Source organism: Pseudonaja textilis, chromosome 1 (assembly GCF_049901715.1).
Source record: "Pseudonaja textilis isolate UNSWEBS1 chromosome 1, rPseTex1.2, whole genome shotgun sequence".
Classification (NCBI taxonomy): Eukaryota; Metazoa; Chordata; class Lepidosauria; order Squamata; family Elapidae; genus Pseudonaja; species Pseudonaja textilis.
In genome coordinates, this window is record NC_141990.1 from 33,484,583 (window position 1) to 33,509,610 (window position 25,028).

General features: G+C 37.5%; 1 protein-coding gene across 9 annotated transcripts in view; it reads left to right on the plus strand.

Moving 5' to 3' along the window:
- The window catches only part of ASB3 (ankyrin repeat and SOCS box containing 3), a 57,980-nt gene extending 56,698 nt beyond the window's left edge, over positions 1-1,282 (plus strand). For all 9 annotated transcript variants that reach the window (XM_087930751.1, XM_026696025.2, XM_087930743.1 and 6 more), the window contains one exon: positions 461-1,282. In XM_087930751.1, coding sequence (XP_087786877.1) covers positions 461-708 — 248 coding nt within the window. In that variant the 3' untranslated portion in view covers positions 709-1,282. The remainder of the gene's footprint in view (positions 1-460) is intronic.
- The last annotated feature ends 23,746 nt before the right edge of the window (positions 1,283-25,028 follow it).

Below are 25,028 nucleotides of genomic sequence, written 5' to 3' on the forward strand. Positions count from 1 at the left end.
AAGAGTAGGTCCTTCAATTCATGAAGGAATACATCAGTTCAAGACTGTAGAATTTTGTATGAGGCCCATTGTTGTTTCCTTTGTAAACTACAGAAGCAGTTCCCCCAAGTCCTGGCTGTGTCCTTCAGAGCACCAAAAATTGTTATCAAATGGTAACAGTGATAATTTTTAATGTGACAGAAAAATAGAATTCTTATATTACATAACTTGTCAATAATTGTTATTTGCTATATTTAAGTTGGAATTGGTTGAAATAAGATCCAATTTGCTCTGAATTCTGTTACTTTATGACAAATAGCCTAGGACATACTTATCCATCAGAAGCCAAGTGTAATTCTTGAGTCAGGAAAGGTATTGGCTTCCCTCTGCAGGCCTTTGGTGATGACCACTGAAGCAGAAGGTTCATGAAACATTCAGTTATTTTGCTCCTGATAAATGCATGTTTTTTTTCTTGTGACAGAACATATCCCATCTTTGTCTCATCTCTGCCGCCTGGAGATTCGGTCACTTTTAACAAGTGTTTGTTTGCAATCAGACCAGCACATCCGCCAGTTGCCGATACCTACTTGCCTACAAGACTTTTTACTTTATTTGGATGTATTAAGAACATACTCCATTTCAGAATCTTGGCTTAAGGTGGGAGAAGTCAATGAAGAAAGTACCCTGCCATCTTGTTCTAATTCAGAACATAAAGAAGAGAAAAAATAGAACTGCTATCTGAATGTTTAAAGAGTTTTCCACTTTTATAAAGAATGTTCTGTTTGGTGGTTGTTGCAAAGGTATTCATTTCTCTTCTGTCGCTCACTATAAGATAATTTCATTCAACAGTCCAGAAAGAATTTCCTCACATGTCTCTCAAATGTGTTGGACTTAAATTACAGCAATGTTTTGAATGCACATGGATGCTTTCGGATAACTTACATCTTTTGTGAGTTTCCACTCAAAATAAATAAAAAATGTCATATAAACATAGATCATGTCAATGATCAGTTGCATCTAAGACAAGCTGTGATGACATCAAAATGACAACCTGTGTGACTTGACCTTATGTGGCAGACTTTTCATGCTACTATGACATCTGATACAACAACTTTCTTTGTGTAACAGAGTTATCATACATGTTTTACTCATTTGCCCTCCAGGGGATACTGATGACAGTGGTCACTCCAAAATTAAAATACATTTCTTGGGAGTATTCTTGATAAAGTATTTTGTTGTTGCCTTTGCTCACAATAATATGAATTTATTAACAATAATAAATGAAATTTATGAAATAAATAAATGAATTCATGTCTTGCCAGAGATCTCACTTGAACAGGCTCTGTCCTAAACATCATGCTTTCCCGATCAGGTGGTCTCCCGAAGTGTGGGACTACAACTTTCTCTGATGGCTGGCGTGGCTATTGGTATGACAATCGGGAAGGATGGGAATTGTGATTCAGCAAATCTGAGGAGCATAGGCTTTGGGAAGGTTGCCATTCTCTCAATGAAGGGAGAGTCTTAATTAAAATAATTTAGGTTAAAGACAAAGATTGATCCTGACTGGGACCCTGGAGAGATGCAGCCAGTCAGAGGAGACAGTATTGATCTAAATGGATGAATGATCTGATTCATTGTGAAACAGTTTTCTCTCTCTCCCATACAAAATAGTTACAATTCATCCTTAGAAATTCCAGCCTGTAAGTGATAGTAAAAAACCATGAATGCACAGTATTTTCAGGGATGCCTGCAAGAAGGCAGGATGGAAAATGCTGCATTGTGATCAAGACCTGCCTCTTTTCTGTGTGTGCCATGCATTTAAAGAAAAGTGGCAGATTCTTGAAGATGCTGCTGTTTTGTGTGTTGCAGTGACTAAAAAGTGCAGCAATTTAAAGAAGATTGGAGGGTATCTTGCTTTCAAATTAAGTTATCAACAGCTATTCCCCAAATAATAAAATAAACAGTGCATAGGTCTGCATGCACCATCACAGCTAAAAATAGCTTGAGACCAGCTGCCTATACTTACGAAGGTTGTGTGCTTGTGCAAAACATTTGTAAAGACTGAGGACATTCAGATTTTTGCACTACTTTGTAGAATTACTAGTATACATATGGCAAAAATTAACATAGCATTCCTGGCTTATGATATTCCTAGCAGGTCCTTTCAAGCCTCTTTATAGAGCTATTGTTTTTCTTAAAAAAACATTGTCATATTTCCAGTATTCACTGCTAAAAGATATGCGCCCCCATTCTCTGGACAAATCATATTTCCAACCAATTTTTTTCAGACACCCTGCTCAAACTATTTTCCCTGCCTCTACCTTGCTTCTCATCTTACTACCCTGGTTCTTTACTGCTGGATATAGATTACAAATGGTTCCCAAATTTCTAAATTTACAGATCAACTCTTTTTTTTTTTTTTACAATGCAGTTCTACTCCAGGGAAAAATACAGTGAGGCCACTTTTGGGCTAACAGAAGTGAGCATAAATATTTCATGTCTCATTTCAACTGAGAGCGTGGAAGGTGGTAGCAGAGGCAGGAACAATGTCTCTGTATTTGCTACACTGCAGTGATACTGTGCTGTGAAACTACATTTTTGTCCTTTAAAAATCAAATACATTTTATTTTGATTCCTCCAAAGACACAGCAGAAGAGGGTGACTGCTGTGCGTCCACATCTAAATGGTACTGACTTGATTTTTTATGTATGTAAGTTATGCTGATTGTATGGCATCATGTTGCGGCATGCGGCAGAGTGTCAGAAGAGATTTATTTCAAATCGTCATGGATCCAGGAGGTTCAGTGAGAGGAAAAAACTCCAACTGTAATCTCTCACAGTAGCTGACTTCATATGATTGTTAGATAAAATAGCAGGAAGAAGAATTATCTATTCTGAATTTCTTGGATAAGGCTGGGATAATTGTGCTTAAGGCACCAGGCTAGAAATCTGGAGATCATCAATTTGACTGAGGCATAAAAGCCAGTTGAGTGATCTTGGCCCAGTCACTTTCTCTCAGTCCACCCCACCTTATAGGGTGGTTGCTGGGAAAATAGGATGAAAGAGTACCATGTATGTTTGCTGCCATGAAATTATTTATACAAATAACACACACACATTCTCTCTCCCCACTCTCTCTCTCCCCCTCCCTCCCTCCTTCCCTCCCCCCCCCCCGCTCTCTCTCTCTCTCACACACACACACACAGTCCTGAGGTTAAAAACATTTGATTTAAGGACTACGTAAACAGACTGCCTATTACTAAAAATGGCAGACAACATTCTCCTTCCTCAAGATGATAAACTGGTGAAGCCACTTTTTACATTACCTATAATTATTACAAGCCAGTTCTATAACTACATAATTATTAAATCTTCAAACTAAATTCTGAATTTTTTTTTTCTATTTCAAGCATAAAAACTAGAAGCAATATCCCAATAGAAACAAGACCAAATAAAATCTCCTTGTTTAAAAGTTTACATCACATCTTAACCATTATTCTGTTAACTTCTGTTCAATCCATTATTCCTCCTTTTTCCCTCTGAGAAATGATATACATTTCTATTTACATTTAGTTATCTTTCTAAACCATCTGTATTAACAAAAAACACTTAAGTTCTTTCAACCACTTTTCTATTCAAGACTAAACATTTCTTTAAAAATTTCATCTATAACTATAATTAATTCTAATGCATCTTTTAACCTTTTAACATATGCTTTCAAATTCATTTTGAATAATATTTTGCAAACTTCAGGAATTGCTCAAAAGTATACACACACACACAAAGTCAAAAACTTATTTCCCCCCTTTCCTCATCCCATTCTCAAGCCTCTTTGTATGCACAAAACAGTGCATATGAACTTTAAAGTTGTTTTGATTTTAAAAGTAGGTTATGTGCTTATAAAAATGTGGTTGAGAAGAGCTAAATTCATATGAATCCTCTGGCTGAGTGTTGATTAAGTACTCAAATACGGATAATTCACAATTGATCCCAAAATTTATGTTGCTAAGTGAGGTAGTTGTTAAGTGAGTTTTGCCCCATTTTATTTTCTTGCCAGACTGGTTAAGTGAATCAGTGCAATTATTAGTGACACGGTTGTTAAAGAAATCTGCCTTCCGCTTTGACTTTGCTTGTTAGAAGGTTGCCAAAGGTGAACACCTGACCCTGGGACCTTGCAACTGCCATAAATACAAGTCAGTTGCCAAGCTTCTGAATTTTGATCATATGACCATGGGGATGCTGCAACAGTTGTGTGAAAAATGGTCATAAGTCACTTTTCCCAGTGCCGTAACTTCAAATGGTCGCTAAATCAACTACCTGTAGGGTCTCAGTTTTAGCTGCTGGCATACCTTGTAATAGAGATATGCTAAGTGGACAATAAAAAGACAGGGAGACTGGCCAATGGGTGCCTGGCAACATTCATTCCTCTCTAGTACTGGTTTAAAGTGATAATAGGCCCTTTGGTCTTACTACTAGACACCCTATTCTCCCAGGATAAGGCATGATTAGAACGATGCTGAAAATACGAGAATATTATATTGCTTTGTAGGTATACTGATCAGAAAGTTCAGACATAGGAATCAGTGAGAGAAGATGGGCAAAAGTATTTAACTGAACAGGAAACACAGTGTAATAAAAGTATAGTGCAGACTTGCTTATTGCCGTTACATCCTTCAGTTTGGGAATGGATACCTAGTGGCATTAGAGACATCAGGAATATATTATGAAATAAGGACCAAAATAGAAGATAAAAGTAATGAATACCTGCTGAACATCAGTAGTGGGATAAGTTACTGTTTCCAGACCATCTTATCTCTTTCCTTGTATCATAAATTTTTGTGTGTTTAGAAACTATTTACTGGCACAGTTAATTTTTTTTTTTTTATCTTCCTGCTAGAAGGTGAGCTCCTTATTGACTAACAATAAATCCTCTTCAGATGCCAGATACTAAAGACAGTTAAAACTGTGTTCTTGCAGCTGAGGAATGTTCAACATTTGGCCAGGGAATAAATTTCACGAACTATTTATGTCAAGTCAATAAGGGTCTTCAGTTGTATAGGGTTCCCCATATTAATACACTGCTTTGATAGAAGAAATACAACACAGAGGGGGCAGTGAGCTGTGGGGCAGTTATTGACCTGGTAATATAATTGCAAGTTTGTTGGAGAATGACTGGAAATTAACGGCATAATTACCCTAGAAAATCACTATTGCTTGCACAGTGGTGCTGTAATCTTTAAAAGCTATTTATTGTTATTACGTGTTTTGTATGGAGGGTTGGTTTGAATGGCAGAAGGCAATGTAAATGAGGTATATGTGTGTATAGTTTTAAAATATGCATCAAGAATGGTTATTATTTTTCTCATCGATAGAAATGGGTTTCTTCACTTTTTTACTTTTTTTTCTTTGATTTCCAAAAACCTAGAGTTCTTTACAAGAAAACAATAAAAATGTCTTAAATAAAATTTGATAATGTTTAGGTACAGGATGTGTGAAAACGTATAGAAAACGAAAACAGCTCACCAAAATAACAAACAGTCAAAAGTGTGATCCTACAATCCCTGCTGTCCTACGATTGCCTGGATGAATAGTTCCATAATTGGAGCTCCACCATTGTCTGGTAAGCCATTAGGAGAAGTCTGTGGATAGAAAATGCACTAAAACGAATATATGCACAGATGCATTTGTGTGTGGCTAATGTCTGGTTAAATCTAATGGTGAAATGGGTTGGTATGTCAGTCTTTGAATTCTATAATGTCAGTTTCATCTCTAATTACTATTCATGTACAAGAGTACATATCATCTATAAAAGTGGAGGATTTTTAGCAGGTAAATAGCAGGAAGAAAGCAGGTGTAAAATCATCAATTTTGGATCTCCCATGTTTTTTAAAAAAAGGAAGATAAAACTTACACAAATCGATATAAAAGTAAAAAGAAAAATTTTCTTCTCACTGATAGCACTATGGCCAGAGAGGAAACAATAAAAATATCTTAAATAAAATTTGATAATGTTTAGGTACAGGATGTGTAAAAACTTGCACAAAACGACAACTGGGAAACACAGAGTTTGAGGAGTTAGCTATCATTTCATCAAAGGAAGGAGCCATAGTTAAAGTAACTTGGGATAAAGCAAGGCTTGCACTAAATGGATGAACGATTTGATTCATTGTAAAACAGCTTCTTCCATGTTGGAGAATTCGAATTCTGATTCAACAGATCTGGAGTTCCCAGAGTTTGAAGAGGCTGCTATCCTAGCCATCATCTTTGGCTAAAGAACCAAGGCAAATTCCAGCTGATCACATGGAAGAAGCTAAGTCTCCCCGCGTTTCTACCTACAAATTCAATGGTTTTTAATAACCCTGAAATCTTCACTTAACTTTGACTGGCTTTTAATTTACAGAATATATAGCTGTTAGATAAGAATGCAAATGCATTAACCCTGGGACTTGGAGGGATAGAAGTGATAATTTTGGATTTGCTTTTCAATTTATAGCAGTAGGTGTTGAGTGCCAATGTCATGCCATTCCTTTGATTAATAATTATATACATAGAGTACTCATTAATGCATAGCACTATACAGTTCAAGGAAATGAAAACGATTTTTCAATTCTTTCCAACTATAAATGCAAAATCTATTTGCCCACCAGAGGACGCTGTTTGGACATTATTGCAAATGAACATATCTGAGCTTTTGCCTGATTCGCTCTTTGAGCATTTTTGAGTGTTAAAAAGATAACTGTGACAAATAAATAATAAACAGAGTATCCTTTCATTTAACTCACTGTTTTTCAAACTTAGCAATTTTGAGATGTGTGGATTTCACCTTCCAGAATTCCCCAGCCAGCATGCAATCTTAATGTTGCCACATTTGAAAAACGCTGATTTAAGTAATGAGCAATTATATTTTCTAGGCACTTATAGAACTGGACATTATTATGTTTTGATACAAATGACAAAAAGTTAGGGTCCATCAATATAACTGGTGAAATCAGCCTGCAAATATATTAGCTGTCAGTAATTACTGAAGATTTCTGTTAGCCTAGGACAGGGCTGTCAAACTCATGGCCGCTGGCCACGCCCACTCCTGGGTTAGCAAAAGGGAAAAGGTCACAATATATCACATGATGCCGCTGTGACAATGTGAGTTTGACACCCCCTGGCCTAGGAAGATGGAATTAAAACACTCTGACTATAAACAGAAAATTTAGAAGCTTCTCTTAAGAGAGAGATGGACAAGAGTTTTACTCCAAAATCCATACTTTCAAAACCGTTTCCTACTTCTAAATACCAGAGGAACATTTAGCAGCAATGCCACAGGAAGGGAAGGTGCTGGAATTTTTGTTGTGTTTTTGTTCTGTTATGTAGAATAGGTATCTTAAGTATCATCCAATTCAGCAGAACCCTTCTCAGTTTCAACAGTATAATTTTAAGATGGAGATCATAAGGGCTGGGAGGCCTGGACATGACCCATATGTTGCCCTCCCCTTTCAAAATAATAGTAGACAAATATTGCAAATATTTATAATAACCAGGTTCTGCTGTTCCGAACAAAATGCAGGAAATGGATGGTCAATGCTGCTTGCAATAATCTGGAATAATCTCAGTCCTAAAAGGACTCTTCTTTTAATTCTTTGTTTTTATGTTTTGCAATAATAGTGAATTGCATTCTATACAATTGGGGGTTTCCCTTTCACTGCTTATATCAACATAACTTGAGGGTGATTTTCAGATTGTAATTCAATGGTCTGAGATGACTGACCCATCACATCTCCTGTTTTTTTTAAAAATATGTCTAACTAGGTTACAGAGTTAAATACCTGTGTTGTTGGTTTGCACAATAGTTTGAATCATAATTTACCCAATTAAGCTGGGTTTACAGATCATGCTAACCACTCTGTCCCCCTGCCTCAAACGAGTCAGTGTTAGAGTTTGTAAAGCTTTGTACTTTGTGCAAATGTGATGACTAGACTTTCAATGTGGTTAAACATTCTGTGGAAATACAATCGTTATGTCCCAAGGCCAAGATGGGCTGAGACCAGAGTGGTTTGAAACAATCATGGCCAGCCAGCTCCTTTGTGTTTCATTTCTTTGAAATTAGAAATAGTAAGTACTTGCATGACCACCAGGCAAATCAAAATATTAGCAGGAAAGAAAACAACTTGATTCCTTTCAGGTCATCTGGAGTTCACTCAGTTAGAATTAAGGCTAACTCTAAAGTGAGATTTGAACATCTTAGTAGTATTGGAAGTGCACAAATAGCAAGAGCTTTTATGACATTTTAACAGGATTTGATGAACTTTGCAAGATATTTATTTAGTTGGTTCATCTGGCGTTTCCCTTCTTGATGACTCTGACCAGAGTACAGTTCGCTACATATTCTGTTTTATTTTTTTAAGAAATACTCCCTTTTCTTTTTAAAAGGGAAAGAAAAGTGAACTGGATTTGTACAATAGCAATGTTTATGATTTGGGGACAGAAGAGAAAAAAAAGGTTCAGTGCTTGTCCCAGTTGTAACAGTAACAATTCCTTTGAATTATTGAAACAATTCCTTTGAAGATGTAACAGTTGTAACAATTTCTTTGTAGATAGACACATGGCCTATCCCAGCTTAGATCTAGATACCATAAAGGAAATTCTCCTTTATCTGGAGAAACCAAAAGACAAACAAAAGGCTCTCGTCCTAAAGCCTGCTGACATTCAGAACAATGCCAACAAATCTGAAATACGATGCGCCCCTTGCATCTCATGTCCTTTGCCATTGAACTTCAAAGGACCTCTGGCTGCTTTCATTGTTCCAAGCCCTTCCTTGCAATTCTTCCTTCTCCTCCCTGCACTTTACTGGGCAGAACTCCTCGTCTCTCTCATCAGAGGTTTTGAACATTATATCCTGTTGATGTCTTTGGCTCAGAACTCGCAGTATTCACTACAATATACGTTTGCCCTTTTTCAATATATTTCACTATTTTTCCTTTGAAAACCTTTGGTTGGCTTTGTCTGCTTTTGTCTGAGGGCAGGACAAGAAGCCACGTGTGGAAGCTCATTAAAGAGAGATCTTAACTGGAACTAGGGAGAAACTTCCAGAGAATGAGAATAATTAAGCAATGGAAGAGCTTGCCTTCTGGATTTGTGGGTTCAAAAAATGCTTTTTTTCAGAAGGCAATTGGACTTTCTTGTTTTTTTCTTTTGAGGACATTTTGCTTCTCAAGAAGATTTTTCAGCTCTGACAGGATAGTGGGGAATGGAAGGATTTCTATTCCTTGCAGATGGAATATACTGCAATGATTATAAATCTGCAAGGAATAGAAATCCTTCCATTCCCTACTATCCTGTCAGGGCTGAAGAAGCTTCTTGGATGAGAAGGAGAATGTCTTCAAAAGAAAAAACAAGAAAGTCCATTTGTCTGCTGAAAAAGCACCTTTGGAACAGCCATGACTTAGATGACTGAGAATCTCTACAGCAGGGGTCTCCAACCTTGGCAAGTTTAAGCCTGGAGGACTTCAACTCCCAGAATTCCCCAGCCAGCAAAGTTGAAGTCTTTGTTGAAGTCCTCCAGGCTTAAACTTGCCAAGGTTGGAGACCCCTGCTCTACAGACTCCATTACTGGAGGTTTTCAGGAAAAGATTGGACATTCATTTGTCTGGGATAGAATAAGGACTCCTGTGGAGTCCAGAGGTTTCCAGTCCTATGATTCTTATAATGATTATTTGGCAACTGCAGTTTTCATGGGCTGTTGAATACAATGAATATCAGCTTCACAGAGAACCTGTCTGGTTTCTCGGTTGGTGTCATAAGCACACATCAAACTGGTTCTACACTTAGATATTTATGGATTATTAAAAATTAATTAGTCATTGCTAACTGATATTTGTAATCAATCTTTTGTAAGCATTTACATTTGTTTTTGAATTTGACATTTTAATGAAAGAAGCATTCAAAGGGAAGGAAGAAAAGCATTATATCAATATACACTGCTCAAAAAAATAAAGGGAACACAAAAATAAGACATCCTAGATCTGAATGAATGAAATATTCTTATTAAATACTTTGTTCATTACATAGTTGAGTGTGCTGACAACAAAAGCACACAAAAATTATCAATGGAAATCAAATTTAGCAACCCATGGAGGTCTGGATTTGGAGTTAAACTCAAAATTAAAGTGGAAAAAAACACTACAGGCTGATCCAACTTTGATGTAATGTCCTTAAAAAAAGTCAAAATGAGGCTCAGTAGTGTGTGTGGCCTCCATGTGCCTGTATGACCTCCCTACAATGCCTGGGCATGCTCCTGATGAGGTGGCGGATGGTCTCCTGAGGGATCTCCTCCCACACCTGGACTAAAGCATCCCCCAACTCCTGGACAGTCTGTGGTGCAACGTGGCGTTGGTGGATGAAGCGAGACATGTCCCAGATGTGTTCAATTGGATTCAGGTCTGGGGAATGGGCGGGCCAGTCCATAGCATCAATGCCTTCGTCTTGCAGGAACTGCTGACACACTCCAGCCACATGAGGTCTAGCATTGTCTTGCATTAGGAGGAACCCAGGACCAACCACACCAGCATATGGTCTCACAAGGGGTCTGAGGATCTCATCTCAGTACCTAATGGCAGTCAGGCTACTTCTGGTGAGCACATGGAGGGCTGTGCGGCCTACTAAAGAAATGCCACCCCACACCATTACTGACCCACTGCCAAACCGGTCATGCTGGAGGATGTTTCAGGCAGCAGAATGTTCTCCCCGGCATCTCCAGACCCTGTCACATCTGTCACATGTGCTCAGAGTGAACCTGCTTTTATCTGTGAAGAGCACAGGGTGCCAGTGGTGAATCTGCCAATCTTGGTGTTCTCTGGTAAATGCCAAACGTCCTGCACGGTGTTGGGCTGTAAGCACAACCCCACCTGTGGACGTTGGGCCCTCATACCACCCTCATGGAGTCTGTTTCTGACTGTTTGAGCAGCCACATGCACATTTGTGGCCAGCCGGAGGTCATTTTGCAGGGCTCTGGCAGTGCTCCTCCTGTCCCCCCTTGCATAAAGGCAGAGGTAGCGGTCCTGATGCTGGGTTGTTGCCCTCCTACGGCCTCCTCCATGTCTCCTGATGTACTGGCCTGTCTCCTGGTAGCACCTCCATGCTCTGGACACTATGCTGACAGACACAGCAAACCTTGCCACAGCTCGCATTGATGTGCCATCCTGGATGAGCTGCACTACCTGAGCCACTTGTGTGGGTTGTAGACTCTGTCTCATGCTATCACTAGAGTGAAAGTGGCATTCAAAAGTGACCAAACCATCGGCCAGAAAGCGTAGGAATTGAGAGGTGGCCTGTCGTCACCACCTGCAGAACCACTCCTTTATTGGGGATGTCTTATTAACTGCCTATGCTTTCCACCTGTTGTCTATTCCATTTGCACAACAGCATGTGAAATTGATTGTCAATCAGTGTTGCTACCTAAGTGGACAGTTTGATTTCACAGAAGTGTGATTGACTTGGAGTTACATTGTGTTGTTTAAGTGTTCCCTTTATTTTTTTGAGCAGTGTATATTTAGATAGCCTTCTCTCTCTCATTCTTTCTCATTATCTGTTCCTATTCTGAATTTATTTAAACTTTATTATTAATTTTAAAAGGGATTTTAAAAAAAATAAAGCTAACAATGGCTACAGACCTGTATAGTTTGAAACTCAATAGATATTGAAACTTTTTTGAGGGAAAAAGAAATAGACTCTCCTTCATGTGAAGGTTGTTCAGAGGTCATGACTGATGTGTCTGTCACTGGACTTGATCCAAAGCAGGTTGGCTGCAACTACAAGGACAGAAAAGAACCATTGGTCCACTTTCCTGGGCAAAAGGCACTGCTTCCAGGAAATCCTACCAAGTGAACTTCACTGCTGCGGTTAAGTCAAGGTGCTGAGGATTCTTTGTGGAGGATTCTTTGTAGGTTGTGACTGGCACCCCAGAAGTTTATGGTGCCTGATTAATTAATGGGGAGTAACTTCATTTTATCCATACTCAACATTTTACTATCTGCATGTGGTAAAAAGTGTGATAGTACAATTCACCCACATGTGCACACACTTTAGAGGAAACATAGCATAGACACTCCTTATTTGTTAGCCTGTTTTAGAAGTCTGATTTCCACAAAACACTCTTAGCTCCCCTATCTTTTATTAATGCTGATTTGAAAAATGTTCTCAGTTCTTATCTCGCTTTTCAAAGAAAGACTGTAGAGCAGGGATGGAACATATGTTTTCCAGGCAGAGGTTCTCACATCCAGCCCTCAATATCTCCCGTTATCTATCCATTCTGTTTTGTTTTTAAAGCATAAGATAGCAGGAGAGGTGAGAGCCCCTCTCCTGGATTGCTGCAGCCAATAATGAAATTAAAAAGCAGATAGTCTGACATGAGTGATGCAGCCTTCTCCGTTCACTGTGTGAATGGACTATTGCTGAAATGATAGGGAGAATCAAAGATCTAACGAAACTGTAAAGAGTGAGCAGATTTAAACTCTGTTTGTTTTAATCTATGGAATGGTATCACCTTGAACGATGTTGCCCTTGAAGAGTATTTAGAAACTCTAGTGAGTGCAAAATTAAATTATATTACATTGAAGTTGATGTTATATAGACTGAGGTTGATTTTAGGTGATTGCATTGCGTTTGTTTTGCATCAACTAAGTGGTCTGTAAAGGCCAAGAGACTTTAGATATAAAATATTACCTGTGAAAGAATATTTTATATGAAACTCCCTCCAATTTGAAATCTCCACCAAAAAGCTAGGATGGGGCACAGGAGAGCCAAGGTTATCAAAAAGTCAGCATGGCAGCAGCAACCCTGTCCTTTGTGCACAAGAAATGCATGTGTGAAAAGATTTGGAAAGGGTGGTTGTGATCATGATTTCAACTACCACCTTGAATTTTTGACTACTGCCCTATCCATGGATGCCCCTGAATAAAGAAGATGGAATACGATTTTTGATGTCCTTCTGGAACTTTCCCCAAGGAACAAGTTACTATTTTAATTTACATGTTATATTATTTTTTATTTTATTTTATTTTTAATGTTTACAGTTATAGGCTGTCCAACTCCCATTGCCTCTGAGAAGTTAACAATTCATGAAGTAAACGATTACAGGTAGTCCTTGACTTATGACCACAGAATTGAGCCCAAAATTTCTGTTGCTAAGCAAGTCAGTTGTTAAGTGAGTTTTGCTCCATTTTACGACCTTTCTTGCCACAGTTGTTAAGTGAATCACTGCAGTTGTTAAGTCATAAGTCACTTTTTTCATTGCCATTGTAACTTCAAACAGTCACTAAATGAACTGTTGTACATCAAGGACTACCTGTAAAAAAAATGAGAACAATTTATTAATGGTCACCAAAACAGCATGTAACCAAAAAGCCTTCCAGCACAAGTTCATCCTTCATTCTGTCCTCAATCCTCATCTGACAGCCAGGTCTTCAATAGTTTCCGGAACATCATCATGGTGGGAGGCATCTGGATTTCTGGGTGAATATCAGTCCAGAGGAAAGATGGCAACAACAGAGAAAGCATGCTTCTGGAGTCTCACTAGATGACATTGCTTAATTGATGGGGCCTAGAGCCCCTCTACTCTGCCTGGATGCACAAGATGGGCAGAAACAACCAGAGGCAAGCAACCCCCAAATAACCAGGCTGAATGCCATGAAGGGCTTTGTAGGTGATTCCAGCACTTTAAATTGCATTTACAATTTTACAGACCTCATAAGGATGGAAGTCAATCTTGGTGAGAATCGAACTCTGGCAGTTGGCAGAATTAGCCTGCAATACTGGATTCTAACCACTGCGTCACATGGTGCAATCCCAGGGACTTTCTCAGTCCTTTCAACACAGGGCTGCGCTGCTGTTATTGATTATGTTACACAAATTAGAAAGCAAATGTAATAAATTTTATCTAGTTTTCCACTCTTGGTAGTGGTAAAACTATTTTTTATTAGATTCGTGCCCTCCCAATGCTGAGCTCACATCTTTTTCTTCTGATTTTGCATCAAAAAAATTTCTAAGTAGAGGAGTGTAGTGCCAAGACATTTACACAATTTTAATTACATCCCTTTGTTCAGTTTGTGAATTAATACTTTTTTTCTATTCTGATATGCATATGTATGAACATATAAAGTCCCCTGTACCCTGATGCTTAGACCCATGAAGGGTTTTTAAAAAGCTGTTTTTAATTCTATAGGAGTTGCCCCTTGGAATGTAATTAAATCTGATCTCTTTCACTTGAAGCCAAATGAATAATTCATAGGTTTTAATCAGCTTTTGTGCTTTGTGAAATTCTCAGATGAGGCATGGAAAGGTTTTTTTCACTCTTGAAAAAGAAGAGAAGAAATATTCGGTTTCCTTTTCAGCATACAGGTCTGTGTATGATTGCATATGTACAGACCTATTATCTCAGATGTACAACAATACAAGTTGTGTAGATACCGTATTATTGGGTAGCAAGCCATCACTGCTCACAAGCAATTTTCATAATTTTAGATAAGCAGAGCCTCCATGTTTAGGGGTAGGCTATTGCTTGGCAACAGCAGGGGAAAGTTGACACCACCAAGTGATATTTGTTGGGTTCTTGATGTATTGTATTTTATTGCTATAATAACAGAAATGCTGATGAGGGAATAGGAGGAGAACACATCAAATTTCAGATGACACTAAACTGGCAGGAATAGCCAATACCCCAGAAGACAAGCTCAGGATCCAAAAAGATCTTGATAGAACTGAACAATGGGCCCCATCCAACAAAATGAAATTTAATGTGGAGACAAGCAGAGTTTTATATCTGGGCTGAAAATAAACAAAGGTACAGATTAGGCAAAACTTGGCTCCAAAACAGTAACTGTGAGAGGGACCTTGGAGTCTTAGTGGACAATCACTTAAACATGAGTCAGTATGCAACAGCAGCCAAAAAAGCCAATACAATCTTTGGTTGTGTAAACAAGGGCCTAGAATCAAAATCAAGTGAAGTATTTGTACCACTTTATAAAGCCTTGGTAAGACCACACCTGGAATCCTGCTTCCAGTTTATAACAAAAATGATGTTGAGACTTTGGAAAAAGTGCAAAGAAGAGCAACTAAGATGATTAAAGTCCTGGATTAAAGGCTAAAACATATGGAGAACGGTTGGAGGATTTGGGTTTGGCTAGTCTAGAGAAAAGAAGGACTAGGGGGGACATGGTAGCAGTATTTCAGTATTTGAGGGGCTGCCACAAAGGCGAGGGGGTCAAATTATTCTCCAAAATACCAGAGGGCAGGACAAGAAACAATGGATGGAAACTAATCAAGGAGAGGAGCAACCTGGAATTGAGCAGAAACTTCTTAACAGTGAGGTCAATTAATCAATGGAACAGCTGCATCACTGGAAGTTTTTAAGAAGAGACTGGACTGTCGCTTGTCTGAAATTGTATAGGCTGTCCTGCTTGAGCAGGGGGCTGGACTAGAAGACCTCCAAGGTCCCTTCCAGATCTATTCTGATCTTCAAAGAATACTGATGTATTTGTCTGGGTTTTTTTATGTAATTACCTTTGAATAGAATTAAGTTCCACTTTCACCCTCTCCTGTTGGTTCTCTTTTACAGTAAGATACATAATATATGTTGAAGGTTTGGGGAAATCACAGGGCATTTAAACTCCCGATTAAACTTCCAAGAAAAAAATAATGGTGAACAAGAAACACATCAACTCACCCCTATATTGATTTCAGCAAAATGTTATAGGCTGGAGTGCTTCTATTTAGGCTCTGACTTATAATTTTCCACTCCCTTTCTCTTCAATGCCATTTCCATTTTTCCCTTTCAATAGATAGCAGTTATGCCCAAAGTTTGTTTCCTTTTTAATGCAGTATTTCCTCTGTATTCTCTAGAATTGTTTCCAATTGTTGTGCTACTTTTCATGTCTTGGTCTCTTTAGATACATAGATACACGCATACTTTTAGTATAAATAGGGGTTTTATGCCTATGGGCTGCCTGCAATTGTGAGCCGTTAGTCTAGCAGAACAGCCAAAGACTCTGGGAAATCACCAGAACTCACTAGCTAATTGGTATCTAAAGAACCACCCAGACTTTTATTTGCACACTTTGAAAACCAGAGTGCCCCATTCTGTGCATCTTCTTCCCTTATGTTTTTCCAGTTTTGAAGGACTCCTTGTTCCTCTTAGTATTGTCTTCAAGATTTGATTGCTGTCTCATACTGTCAACACGGATATTATCCAGACTGTTTTGTGTCATTCTCATATTTGACTAACAGCCTATCAATTCTGTTCTCAAAGCATTAATAAAAATGTCGAGTAACATTGGTGTCTGTAGGACCCCATTGGTTACCATTTTCTGACATGAGGTGGAGACATTAATGTTGACTTTGTGAGAGTAGTTAGCCAGCCACTGAAGGTGCTCAGCTTATAGCAATGATTGAGTTGTCAATTTGTGAAAAGTCAGTTCCTTCTTTTTCCTCAGAATTGGCTCATCAATTAGCAGGAAGCTTTGATCAGCCATCTATAACAGTATAGCATCAAAATATGTCAGCAGAAGTCAATGATTGATTTTAAGATTCATAAAAAAAAAATCTCCATGTAGTGATACACTTGCATTCTTTCATGTTCTCCAGAACTAAAGTAGACCTTCGAGAAATTATCTTGAAACATAATGTGTATAAAGGAAATCTAACACTAATTTTTTTTCCTTTTGCTCTAAAACAACAAAATTGCCTGTCCAAAACTCTATTGAAGTCTCTATTGAACTCGGTTTCTTCAAAGTGCAAAGGGAAAATTCACAAATAGGCTTGCGCCATTGACAAGCTGCAGGAGGGAAGTGTCAAAATGAGTCTAAGTGTTTCTCTGGGTTCAAGCCCAGTAAACCATTAACTGCCTTTTCCAATCTGCCTATGCCATCCCCTCAATCCTTTTCATTTCTGCTTGTTGAGATCAGAGCAGGAAGGGCACAGGAAATACTAGCAGAACTCCAGGCTAGAGATGCCAACAGAACTATAGCCCAACCAAAACTGGAGTCAAAATTAATTATCCAACTGCAGTGAAGAGCTAGACTATTTGTGACTGCATGCCCTGGATATAGGAAATGACAATTCTGCAACATCAGTAGGGATGTGAGCAGGAATGGGCTGGATTTGACTAAAATGTAGAATTACTTATTTATTTGTTTGTTTGCTTGCTTGCTTGTTTATTTATTTAATCAAATTTATATAGCTACCCATCTTTCCAAGGTGACTCTGGGCAGCACATAATAGGTTTTAGATAAATAGATTTTTAAAAAATCTATATTTAACATAGAAACATGTTCAGGCATACAAGATCATTTAGAACTAAATCAAAGATGTTTGTCTATAATGATGGAATGGATGCATGCTAAAGATGTCAGCCTTCTTTTTAACTGTATCCTCAATGTTTGACATTTTTGTAATGTGACATCAAGAATGTGGCTTTGGGAACATAGGAAAGCTGGCTAAAAGAATTATCATGCAAGACTGAAAGGGGACATCTACATCTGATTTGCAACAATGGATTGTTAATATGCACTGTTTGTTAATATTATATATATATTTTTTAAAGGGCAAAGAAGGGAACTTTCAAGCATCATACTGTAGTAAAATTTTGAATATGTATGTTCTAGTTATAATACAATTTTCAGACTTTTTAAGAAATTATTTTCCTTCCCCTTTTTATTATTATGATTATCAATGTTGAAATTACTTTATGTTGTTAATATCAATGTTGTATACTAATCTTTTTTCTTTGGTTAACTACTGTAACATTATCAACAACAGCAACAACAATGTTTTTTGAAAGCAAAAAAGATTTTTTGCTGCTGCAGGACTATTTTATATATATATAAAATGGGAAAATGCCCAAACAAAGCTGAATACTATACATACATACATACATACATACATACATACATACATGTGTGTGTGTGTGTTTTCTTAAGTTTTCGTGGGCACTTACATGTATGGTATTCAGCTTTGTTCGGGTATTTTCCCACGTCATTATAGTTGTGCTTTTAAAGTTGTAGCAACGTTTCGGCAGAATCTCATCTGCCATCATCAATACAGAAGCCTGATGATGGCAGATGCCGAAACATTGCTACAACTTTAAAAGCACAACTATAATGACGTGGGAAAATACCCGAACAAAGCTGAATACTTTGTAAGTAGCCGCGAAAACTTAAGAATATATATATATATATATATGAATAACATATACATATACATATACAAGACTGAAATATCCACAATGGTGGAATGGTTAGTGAAGACCACAGAACAATCAGAGGTGGCAAAAGTAACACATTTGACTGGAGAAAGATCGATAATTACATTTGTCAGTGACTAGAAATCCCTTATGGACTTTTTGCTGAAATTAATGAATGGATAAATGAAGTGGTTGGTTGGTTGCTTACAAATTCTAATGTAATTTTGCTTAGTGTAGAGTTCTATGGTTTTTCTTTATGGAGTTTAAAAACATGTAGATTAAAATAAATAAGCTGCTAAATAGTGGTTACTATAGTGGTTTGGAAAGTCTGAGGAAACATTTCCTATCTCAGAATAATGGAATCCTACAATAATTCATTTACCAACCAAGCACTGTTTTGGCTAACATCATGTGATGCTTATTTATTAGTTCATTTTGAGATGATCTGAATTTTGACATACATGCTTTCAGCAGTGTCAGCAGGAAAGGGAAGATGGTCAGGCTGATATCAATAGAGGTATGGAGTTACTGTACCAAAGCAGCCCATCGGCTTGCAAATGTTTTGTGTGGAGACTGGAAGCTTCCAGGCACTATGATCTCATGGGCTGAAGTCCATGGCACTCAGAGCATGTCACTCTCGGCGCAAAAAGTTTGCAAGCTGGCAGGATCCTTTGAGGCAACATGATTTCATGATCTTGTGCAGCAGAAAGGCTGGAGGGGAGATAGCTTGCTAGATCTTCACGAGGTAAGTAACCCGCCACAGCAGGACGGGGGTGGGAAGCATTTGCTTGAGGTCAATGGGTCAGGGGAGGCTTTGGGTAGTGCTAAGCAGCTAGTAGCGGCCCTATCCATTACTAGCTCCCTCCAAAGCGTCCCCCACACTGAGATACCTCATGTACGCTTAACAATCTGGGCATTTGATTAACAAATGTGTGGGCGAAAGCAGGGAGTTTTCATGTTCATTTTACATGATTCACTCCAATAAATCCTCAGGTTACGAATGTAATAGGCAGGCTCCACTAAATTCGTTACTTGAGGACTATCTATATATTTTCTTGTCCTTGACATCTACTCTTTACCTTAGAAATGTACTTTGAATTTTAGCCAATTGATGTGTCTCAAATTATTTCTAGTTTTCCTAATTCTTTTTCAAGAAGTGGTGCTGTGTCTTCTTTTTAGCTTTGGGTGCACCTCTAAGATTGGTTCGTAGTAGCCTAATCTATGATATTACATCTGCATAATCCTTCTTTCTTAAAGGTATTTTCCCGTTTCATGTCATTCTCCCTATTTCTTTTTTAAACATAATACCCTGCCCGAAGAAGAGTTTTCATACATTTGAAGCTTTGTGACACCATAATTGGCCATTTTCATAAAAGCTGTTTTCTGCTGCTGCTACTATAATGAATTAGATGAACTTCATAAATGTGTGACTGTTTAATTATGACCAAGGTAGAGACTACCTACACCCTTCCAACCTTCTTTTTAATTATTAAGCTGTGCAAGAAATACCTGGATTGGTATTTATTTCCTAGTTTCTTTTATGTTACAATAAATGAATGCATTTGTTATAAAAGTAGGACTAAAAAGCTGTGAAAAACTAAACTATTTTCTTACTGTCAGTACTAAGAAAATAACACACTTATCTTAGGCTGACTATCATGCTTTATCCACTGATAGATATTGTGATAATTTTTACATGAGGCAAGCTGCATTGGCTATCAGTATAAATTTTGCTGCAATTCAAAGTGCTGGTGGTCACATTTAAAACTGTTCCTAGCTTGGGATTGGCTTGCCTGAGGGCCTATTTTCTTTCCATTGTTTCTATCTGATCTGCCAGGAAGGGTATGCTCCATGCACCATCAAACTAGAGAGGGCCAATTGGCAAGGTCCAGAAAGAGAACTTTGTCTGCTGGGACACCCACCCTTTGCTACATTATTCCTTCTGAGATTATATTGGTCCAGTCCCTGTTGACCTTTGTAAGGCCTTGAAAATCTGACTTTGTGCTCAGGTTTGGGGCCCAGCAGGCAATGGGTTACAATGCACTTTTATGTGGATGATGGATTAGAAGACAAGACAATGTTGAAAGGTGTCAAAATGCCTTTCTTTGAGGATTCGATTTTCCCGCTGGGAGAGCTCTGGCGCAAGGATACGGACAACTGCTTGAAAGCTGGATCTTTTTATTTTTCAGGAAGGAGGAGAACAGCGAGAAGTCTGTGTTCCTAGGCTAGCTAGCTTCTTATGGTAAGTCCCTGGCTTTTTATACCCTTTTCTCCCTTTGTAAGTTGATTTTGTGTGAGTGTTTGTATTTGTGCCTAAAGTTTCAAATCCTGTTTGAGTTTGTCTTTATTTCTGCCAGAGGGCAAACTCCGCGGGGTGGCCAACTTGTATTATTGGTTTTCTGTAATCACTTTTAGCTTTAAGATAGTTTTTCATATTTGTTCTGTGGCAATCTCCTGTCTGTCCCTTTTGTAATTTATATTTTGTGTCTTTTGCCTGTTTGTTTTGCTTATTCGGTATGTCCTGTGTTTGTAAGGGTTTTCTAAATTATCTTTTGTTTCCTTTTCCTATTTGTCTAGTTTTCTTAATTACTTATGCTTTTGTCTATAGGGATTCTTTAATACTTTTTATTTGATTCCTTTTCCTATGCAAGTTTGTTTTCTAGCTGACCTGATGTTCCCCTTGAGATTTTCCTGTTTTTTGTGACACTACTGCCTTCGTGAAATTCCCTTTCCACAACAAGAAGCAATTGATGGAAACTAATCAAGGAGAGAAGCAACCTGGAGGTAAGGTTTCATGTTAACTTTCTAACACAACAACTAACCAGTGGAACAGCTTGTCTTCAGCAGTTGACAGGGGTTGTCTGAAATGGTATAGGATCTCCTGCTTGAGAACAGGGGGTTGGACTTGAAGCCCTTCAAGGTTCCTTTCAGCTCTATTCTGATAGATAGATAGATAGATAGATAGATAGATAGATAGATAGATAGATAGATAGACAGACAGACAAATTATGTGGCACCCGCTATGCTTTTTTATTTTTGCTTTGTATTATATGTTTAGTGTTTGTTTTATTGTAAGCTGCTTAGAATCATGTAAAAATGAAATAGGCAGCTATAAAACCAAGTAAGTAAATAAATAAATAACATTTTCTGTTTGAACTAGATTTATCCTTATTTAATAGATCATTAAAAATAGGAATATTAAGACTTAATGTTCAAAGAAGGTTATACTTTGGTACAAATCCATGTATAGAATATAAACCAAAATGGTTTGCAAATTTTACTAAAATCTATGTCTAATTTAGTTTGAAATAAAAAGTTATTCTAGACACCAAGGCGTACACCCAGAAGTTAATTAGCCATTCTTCTACAGAAAGTAATGCATCTACTCTGTAATAAGAAGTACTCTCTAATAAGAAGTATAAAGTATCCTGCAGCAATTACCTTACACAAAGCTAGTTCAGTATACTTTATGGGGAAGTGAAGTTTAGTATTATTTAATTGGAAATAGAGCAGGTTGCAGTTTGTTTCATTCATTTCAATGTATTCATTTCATTTATTCACAAATCATTTTCCAAAATGATTCATCTTTTCAATATTGTTTCTAAATGTGGAAAAATTATCCAGTCTGATTGTTAGGTTTCCAACCGTTTAGAAAGAGAACTGTCCATTTTAACAGTCAGTGCTGAAGTAATATACTGCTGGTAAAACATTTTATATCAGATTTCTTTAATATTTGGTGTAAATTTAATATTTTTTCTTCCACTGTGACAATCCCACTGCTGCATATCAATTATTGCATTTTAATTCTACATCCTTTTAACCTGTTCAGTTTCTGAGACTTAGCTTGCCAACAGCTTATAAGTAAGTCCCCCACCCCCATGCTGATTTTTTAATTATATTTCCCCCTGAATTTTTAATTAAATTTCAATCAGGTTTCTAAGTATTCCCCTTTGTTCTTGAAGTCTTTTAAAACTCTATTTCTTATTTGAAGATATTGAAACCACACAGATGGCTCCAGCCACTCCAAAGAAAATGTTTCAAATGATTATCTTCCTGCTCTTATTCAAGTGAATAGCTGGATAAGTAGACAGATGATAAAATAAGCATTGTAATCTTGCAACACAGCCCCCAGCCCTTTTGTCATTTTGATGAAACCTCCAGTAGACATCCTAATTTCATCAATTCTATAAAAAACAACCAAATAGTAAGATTAATTAAAACAGTTTCTGGGGCTATTCAAGTTAATTTTCTGACAAGAATAGGCAAAATATAATGATATTTACATAAAACCAGAAACAAAGGATTGGAATTGCACTTATATTGCTCTCTCTTCAGCTATTCTTATCTTTGAATGTAGCTTCACCAGATTTAGATGGAGATTCAAATAAATACATTTATTTGAATCTCCATGTAAAAGTTATCTCTGGAACTTCACAATAGTATGTACTGTGCCCCAACCGTTCTCTAATTATTTCTCATTTAAGTAGTGATATGAAAGTTCCAATTTAATGCAATAATAATAATAATAATTGGTATTTACAATTAGCTAATTGTGAAGATGCTGATTTCTTAGTAACATATACCCACAAGTGAAAATCAAATATACTTAATTGATTTTCCTCCATAGCATTGTTGGCAATCCCTCTTTCTCCTCATTATCTCTGCCTAAGCTACTGCCCAAATAAAATTACCAGATGCTAGAAAATGGAATTGAATTCTTTTAAAATTGCTCAGAATCTTGAATTAGTAGCTTTTTGACAGAAATACTGCCTGGAGATGGTGTGATTTTGGAGTGCTCATGTGACGCCTGGTTCATTGTATATGGGGATCAATTCCATAAAATACAGGTACAGCGTATTAAAAACCTGGGTTTGGAGGAAATTGCCAAAATGTTGCAATAAAGTAGAAAACTGCTTTTTTCATTGAGACTTCTGGTAAGACTTCTAAAATGAGGAAATCAAAAAGAAGAATCCATTTGTTGGAGGTTCTCTTCCATATTCCCTATCACTAGATTCAGGGCATTCTACACCGCCTGTATTTATATTTCTTCTTCTTCTTGTGCCATATCTGTTATTGGACGTTGGTGATCATGTTGACAACCCTATTTTTATCAATAGCGGCATGAAAAAGTGCTGTTGAGTTTTTGTTAGATTTTGAAGCCATGATATTATTCTTCTGCTTGGATCTTCTTTGCCTTCAATCTTTCCTTGGAGATTTAAGTATTTGTATTTAGCTGGAGCTAAAGCAGATCTGACTTATTTTTAGGGAAAAAGTACATATTTGATCATTTCAGATTTGGTTTTGGTTAAGAAAGAGCTGGCTGTAACTTGCATTCCTGGCAACTGCTCTACTTAGGCAAGGGTTCCTTTTCATTTTGTTTTGGGTAGGGACAGGTAATAAATAAAATGAATGTTTTAAAACCAAAACACTTAAGGCAGCAATAGGAATACTTAGAAACCTTGACCTCCTTCAAATAGCATTTGTATTTCTTGTTTATAAATAAGGTGAACATGCATTCGAAACATAGCATTGTAGCAGGGAAAGCTGACCAGGTGATTTGTAGGATTTGATAGGTCTCAGCAAAGATAGGTCTTGGAGGAATGGTTTTTAATCAAGGGCAGTTGCATAGACAATGGCTCTTTCAGGCACTTTCCCAAATGATATGGGCATCCGGGATGTAAATTGGGCCTTGAGAATGAAAAAAGGAAAATTTATGAAGCAGCAGCACAGGAGCAAAATTTACTCAGTCCTAGGAGAGAAGAAAAATTAAGAAAGAAACTCCAAACAATCCTGCCCTGGTTTTGGTGTAAAATGTAATAGAATATCTGACAATTTCCAAGGTTATTATTATACCCCACAATAAAAAAGAACAGTCCTGGAACTTCTGCTCTTTTTCCTGACCTTGTCTACACCAGAGGGCTGATAGTGTGCATTCACAGAAAGCAATTATATTGGGGTTGCTACAGAAGTAGGAGAGATGGACAATTTAAATGGAAAGAATTTCCTGTAGGATCAGAGGCTTTATATTTGCAGTGCAATTATCCACATTCACTTTCTGTGGTTTTGTTTCAAGCTTGTTGTGCCCCCCTTTAATTAGGGTCTCTTCAGATAAAGTTTTTAAGGTGTATACGCTACTATAGTCTTGTTATTGAGCCAGTTGCTATTATTAGTATAATTACAATTTTCTGTGTAGGTCTTTGCATCTTAACTCTCTTTTAGCTCCTGAATCCCTTAAGAGATTTCTAGGGACCATGATCGAGTTGGAATTACTCTCAACAAACTACACCTCAATTCTTGTCTTTGTTCTGCCAATCTTCTCTGTTTTTTCTCTCCACTGAATTTTACCTTCTCAGCAGTTTCAAACAGTGTTACAGAAGAGCTTATGATGTGTTGGCACTCTGTTCACGTATCATCGCCCAGTACACTTTATATTTGTCATACTTTGACACTTTGGGTCAAGACTTTGTTTTGTTCTGGAAAGAACAGCAAAGCTAAAGGCTCAGGAAAACACCAGGAACAAGAATCATGAATGGCAGGAGAAACGATATGGCAAAACAAAGGTAAGAGTAGAACTATTTTGTGGAACATTAGTCCCAATTGCTGGATAACTTTCACAAATATGGAATTGGATCTTTAATTTTCAGAAGCTTGGAAATTGGAAGCAGATGAGCCTTGTATCTATGTGTCAGCTAGCACCCCACATATTTTTGCAATGTGGGATTTTATTCCTCTGCAGAATTTTAATGGCTTTTAGCTACTCCTTGACATTCTTAAATATTATAATTTATTCCAGCATTTTCAATATTGTTTTTTGCTGGAATATGCTT